Here is a 6000-nt window from a genome sequence, read left to right as displayed (position 1 = left end):
ATATATTTCGTATTTGGTGTGGTGAGCTGTGACTATTTCAAAGTCTTGTTGCTACATAATGACAAATTCCACAAACTCTGTTTTTTTGTTTTTTAACTATGCTACCGTCACCTACTTACCTCACATTGATTTAACTCTGTAACAACATTAACTATTATTAGTAACCTACTTACCAAACCTTCATTCCGTTAAATCGCTTTAATCACTGTTAATGAGAACCACTCAATAATTGTAATTAAAATTCATATTAACGTTCAAATTAAGTATGCCTTTTTGACTGACTTAGGTAGAAATTATTATTATTAATTTTTTTTTTTTTTGGTGCACACTTAGATAGGAATAATGATAGCACAACTTTTTAATCGCAAGAAAACAAGAACTTATACATAGTTGTACACTGTTACTCTTTTTTTTTTTTTAAGAATATAAACAATAAAATCTATTAGATTCTAACTAATTACTTAAATTCGAGAGTCGAGAATTTACTCAATAAATAAAGTAAAAGTAATTTTACTGATTGATCAAAAAACTTATTGGTATGTAACCCACTTGCATACATACTTGTATTGATATCATGATGTGCTTATACATCTCGTCCGTTTTGTAGTTTTGGTCTCTCTCTTTCTCTCTCTTTTCCTCAATAACATAATAAGAGGGGAAACAAGATATGGACTCCTGTGATCCATTTCTTCCTTCATTTTCTGGAAATATCCCTTCTTCCCACTTTTTTCTCTTCAAATTTCACCAAATTTGCTCACTTCTTCATCACCTGCATCAACTTCCTGCTCTTTGATCTCTGTTTTCTCTCTCTTCTCCCACAAATTGGAACTTTGAACAAACAGAATTGAGGGTAATTAATAGAAAGGTGTCTAATTTACTGTCAACAAAACTTACTATTTTTATCACATGCTCTTATTTATTACTTTTTATGGAAATTTTCTCTTCTTGGTATAGTTAAGAATTATGGGTTTTGATTTTTTCTTATTTTTCTGAAATGGGTTTTTTGAATTTCCAATTTTCATGGAGAAAGTTGGTGTCTTTTTTACATTAATTTTCTGGGCTATAATAATGATGGGATTGAGAATTTAAGGGTATGTTTTTAAGATGGATTAACTGGGTCCCTTCTGCAATCTGGGTATTTGTTTATTTATTACTCTTAATAGAAAGATGGAGCTTTGTTTGATCATAACTTTTATGCTTCCCCTTTGTTCAAAGTACTAACATTTAATTATTATAAGCTTTTAATTTAAGTTTAAGATATAGTTTTCATCTCATGAAATCGCTAATATAGAAATGTAATGATTCGGAATATTTTTAAAAAATTGTTATGTGGTTCTAGTGAATTTTCTGACAAATATTGGAATTCCATGTAAGATTCAATATTCTTTAACTTTTCTTGGCTAAAATACTTTCCGCTCTTCTAGATTTATCTTCATTCTAAACCCCAAAAACCAAAAGAACCTTACTAATTGTTTGTGATTCTTATCTTTTTTGTTCAGAATCACATTTCTTCCAACTTTGAATTATGTCAATATATACTATGCTTTACTTGATGGGTCAGTATAAATAGCAAGAATCACTGAAATTAATTGGTGGGTGTTGTTGTTACTTAATATTATTGCAGGAATATAAAAGAAATGGGTACTTGGTCATCAATGTTTAATGGGTTAGCAAGATCATTGTCAATTAAGAAAGTGAAGAATTCAGGAAATGGAGTTGTAGGTAGGGAAACTGCAGAGTCCATGGCAAAGGATGCTAAGAGGAACGATATGATATTAAGGTCATCAGGCATTGTTAATGTCGAGGGTTCAAAGCATTTCGCCTCAGTATTCACCAAGAAAGGTCAAAAAGGTGTTAATCAAGATTGTTGCATTGTTTGGGAGGTATACATAACTTGAACATATCATACATTTTAATTAAATTATATGTTATTGTACATTGAAGCAATTATATGAATTATGTGCACTTAAATGATTAGTGTTGGAATCCTTATGATTGGAGGGTATATGTTTATTTGTTTATAAGATTAGGTTGTTTGATGTTGAATGGTTTTATTCTCTCTGTTGGGAAGAAATGAATTGGTGAATGTTGTCAATGATTAGTTATAATATTATATTATAGACTAAAGAAATGAATTTGTGTCCATGACAGGAATTTGGATGTCAACCCGATATGATTTTTTGTGGCATTTTTGATGGGCATGGTCCTTGGGGTCATTTTGTTGCGAAGACAGTGAGGGAATCGATGCCACCGTCATTGTTATGCAATTGGCAAGAGGCTCTTGCTCAAATGGTGCTTGATCCGGATTTTGACATAGAGGTAGAGAAGAAGATGAATTGGTTCAATATTTGGAAGCAATCCTATTTGAGGGCATGTGCTACTATTGATCAAGAACTTGAGCAACACAGAAGAATTGATGCATATTTTAGTGGAACAACCGCCCTTTCAATTGTGAAACAGGTACTTTATTTCTTTCTACCCTCTAATGGCTGAGACTGTACGATTAGTTTGTGTGTAATCAACTAATCAAGTAGGGATTACATGGCGTAAATAAAAGATAGCTTGCATTCATTATTTCATTTTATCTAATTTTTAGATGCTTACATGGTAAAAAGGAAGATAGCTTGCATTTGTTTGATTATATTCTTTTGGCTTAGATGCTTACATGATAAAAAGGGATTTGTGACTACATACTTCTGACTCTGATCAATTCTCGAAGTTTTTTCCTAAAGCTTGCAAATTATGTTCAAGCATTGATTAGGCTGAGTAAGAAGGTAGAAGTGATGAATAAATTCTGCAATGAACTGTTAAACAGGATATTGCTCAATCTTGAGATTTGAGAGTGGCTATATCAGTAAGCCAATTCTATCCCGGGCCAAAGGAAGGGTTTGATTCTCATTAATGTGAGCTTCAGCCTTCGAAATTTACCCCTTAGGTTGTGCTCTCTCCTTAGCCGATGAAAAACGTTTCATGTTTTGATCTTTTTGCATGTTTGTAGTCACGTTTCTACATGAGCCAGCTCCTATGGTTTCCACGGTTATAGTTCGTTTGTGGTCCTGTAGTTGTGTGAAGATATCATGTGCACAGTTCTATCATTTTCTCTCTTCCAGGCCATGTCCCTGCATTTGAAAAAGTTATGGAAATCATTTTAGTGGAGGGTCCTACTTAGAGAGTTAAAGTTAATCACTCCTGAGAATGATGAATGGATATTATAGTTTTTGATAAACCATCAATTTGTGGCCCATAACAAATTCTTCTCAGCCTCAAATTCTCACCTATTGTGGATTTCGCTTTTAGTATATCTAATGAGAATCTTGTCTGTTATAACAAGTTTACATACATATAACTTTAAGAATAATCCACTTCAACATACATGACAAGCCATCATATTTAAACACCATGTGCTAAAGAGGGCGTCATTGGATTTGGAATACTTAGTTAGTAGATTGGCTAATGATGCCCATCATTTTTGTGGACTTTGGGGGATTAGACTTCACCAGCCTTTTTTGTAGCATGCGGAATCTGAGGCAGATTATGTACTTTTCCCACTAATTACTTTTATTAAATATGTATGATTAAATTTATACATATATGTGACCATTAGAGGACAAATTGCTTGTTCACTTTGTCATAGGTTTCTTTTATAATGGTGATGACTTATAGAATTGCCATGAACTGACAAACAGAATTAGTGTTGGATTAGGTACCTCCCGTACATTCTCCTTTGTCGTGAATATAATAGGAAAGTTAATCCCGGTGATCAGTTTAATAGCAAGTTGTTTAAGTTAGTGGCTTCCACTTAATTTTTTGGACTATCTAGTCTGTGAACATATTGTATCTGTTAAGGCTAGGATCTAAAAAATGTAGCAGGATGCTGCTTTCCTAGTCAAATTGATATTTGTCAAATAAATGCACCTTGCTTATCAGATATTCTGTTAAAGGCTAGAAAATTATGTAACTTATGCTTCAAAGACTCATTTAAATTCTTCAACTAGTATAACAATGTAGTCAATGTGTGAAGACTGAAAAGGTTTTATGATCGGAAATTGTTTTAATCACGGATGCTGATTTTAGTTCTTCCCATTGTTTCTCTTTGCCAGGGTGACAAAATTATCATCGCTAATGTTGGAGACTCTCGTGCTGTATTGGGTACTACTACAGATGACGGTGACTTGGAAGCTGTACAGCTAACTATTGATTTCAAGCCCAATTTGCCTCGTGAGTTCACCCTAATCTCTGACCTCCTGCCATAGTGCAACTTTGGAGTATTTAATTTTAACTACATGTCAAATCTTCATCACATCCTGTTTATGCTATCATAATTTTTGGATTCTTATGCTCTGATATATGCTAACAGAGGAAGCTGAGCGAATAATGCAATGTAATGGACGAGTACTCTGCTTACACGATGAGCCTGGAGTACATAGGGTGTGGCTACCTGACGAGGAGGTGCCCGGGCTAGCAATGTCTAGAGCTTTTGGGGACTATTGCATCAAGGATTTTGGCCTTATATCTGTGCCTGAAGTAACACAAAGGAATATTACCAGCAAAGACCAGTTCATTGTGCTGGCTACTGATGGGGTATGTGCATGCACTTTCTATATTTATTTAATACACCACTTTCACATTTGAGAATAATATGCTTCTAATACAGTATTATTTATATGCTTCCATTGTGAAGTCTTAAATTCTCTAATGTTTTGATTGGTGCATTACTTAACACGTAAGCTACACTCGTCCAAATTAGATGATATACTTCATGTTAAATTGGAATCATGTGCTCCGGATTATTTAAACTTTGAAAGGGCAGTGAAATAACAAACTCTTGAATACAATGACTCATGGTTTATGTCTGATATGCAAGTTTGTAACTCTAGCTTTACGATTTTCTTAAGAGATAGATAGGATCGCTTTAGTCAGCCAATTGCCCTCTCAAACTTTAGGAATTGTACAGCCTTTTTTTTTTTTTTGGAGTTTTCTTATAAGCATTTAGAATCTGAATGAGTCATCTTCATTGATATCAAAAGGGGGGAAAGAATTCTGTACCTGAATTTTGTAGGTCTTATTGTTGACTTGTCGTGGCTTTGTTAAACTTGTTATAAATGTTCTATGCTTAGGAGAAAAATCTGTTAGCTAGATCTAGGTTTTTCTTTATTGTTTGAGGTTACACTTTATACAAACTTACTCTACAATACATTTCAAACACGTAGTATAATGAGCTGTAACAAAGTTAGCCAAGTAATGACGGAGCTGATTAAATTGTTATGGTTGATATTTCGTTGATTTCTGTATGGATAATCCTGTATGCCCCTCTTCTGGTTCGTATTATATAGTTGCGGAGGACAAATTAGGCTTTATATTGCAAAGGAATTCTACTTATATACCTTCATATATGTAATTTTCTGTCTCTATGAATTGATATAGTGCAAAACATTGACAATGAATATGTCACTTTTTATGCACCAGGTATGGGATGTGGTTTCTAATCAAGAGGCAGTACAAATTATATCTTCAAGCCCTAATCGAGGCAAGGCCGCTAAGAAATTGGTAGATCATGCAGTCCGGGAATGGAAGAGAAAACGACGAGGGACAGCAATGGATGATATTTCAGCAGTTTGCCTCTTTTTCCACCCTTCACCCCAATAACTCAAAAGCCTAACCTGCTGTATTCATTGAATGGAAAGAGATAACTGTGGGCAAAAAAAGGCAATAGTTTGGAAAAAATCACACAGCTTTGTAATGTATGTGTCAATTGTGCTGTGGTTGATCAGTAAAATGTGTGATTCTTGTGAATGTCAAAATTCTCTTATGTGCATCTTATCTTTCTTTGTGCATCTTTCTTTCTGTGGCTTCGGTTGATATTCGATTAATTGCCTTCGACCTTCAAAGGGCATTTTCTGGGGGAAAGCAGGTGGAAAGTACATAGATTTGAATGATTGAGAATGAATGCGAAATTTCACTTGTGAATTACAAAATCAATGCGATATCAAATGTAATGGC

General features: G+C 34.0%; 1 protein-coding gene across 2 annotated transcripts; it reads left to right on the top strand.

The window, feature by feature from the left end:
• The first annotated feature begins 586 nt into the window (after window positions 1-586).
• LOC110736813 (probable protein phosphatase 2C 73) lies at window positions 587-5836 on the top strand. Of its 2 annotated transcripts, none has more exons than XM_021917131.1 (6): window positions 587-850; window positions 1625-1883; window positions 2152-2460; window positions 4101-4218; window positions 4358-4581; window positions 5467-5836. In XM_021917131.1, the coding sequence occupies exons 2-6, from the start codon at window positions 1638-1640 to the stop codon at window positions 5644-5646; spliced, it is 1077 nt and encodes a 358-aa protein (XP_021772823.1). In that variant the 5' UTR covers window positions 587-850; window positions 1625-1637; the 3' UTR covers window positions 5647-5836. The 2 variants fall into 2 exon arrangements, with proteins under 2 accessions (XP_021772823.1, XP_021772822.1); XM_021917130.1 differs by having other exon boundaries at window positions 587-865.
• The last annotated feature ends 164 nt before the right edge of the window (window positions 5837-6000 follow it).

The sequence above is a fragment of the Chenopodium quinoa genome, unplaced genomic scaffold (assembly GCF_001683475.1).
Source record: "Chenopodium quinoa cultivar QQ74 unplaced genomic scaffold, ASM168347v1, whole genome shotgun sequence".
In the NCBI taxonomy this organism is placed as follows: Eukaryota; Viridiplantae; Streptophyta; class Magnoliopsida; order Caryophyllales; family Amaranthaceae; genus Chenopodium; species Chenopodium quinoa.
Note: the sequence above shows the minus strand (reverse complement) of the source record. Positions and strands in the feature narration are given on the sequence as shown.

Coding starts and splice junctions, on each gene's coding strand:
- LOC110736813 (XM_021917131.1), top strand. CDS start 1,638: ATGGGTACTTGGTCATCAATGTTTAATGGGTTAGCAAGATCATTGTCA. Junction 4,219..4,357: donor TTTCAAGCCCAATTTGCCTC/GTGAGTTCACCC, acceptor ATATGCTAACAG/AGGAAGCTGAGCGAATAATG. Junction 4,582..5,466: donor TTGTGCTGGCTACTGATGGG/GTATGTGCATGC, acceptor TTTATGCACCAG/GTATGGGATGTGGTTTCTAA.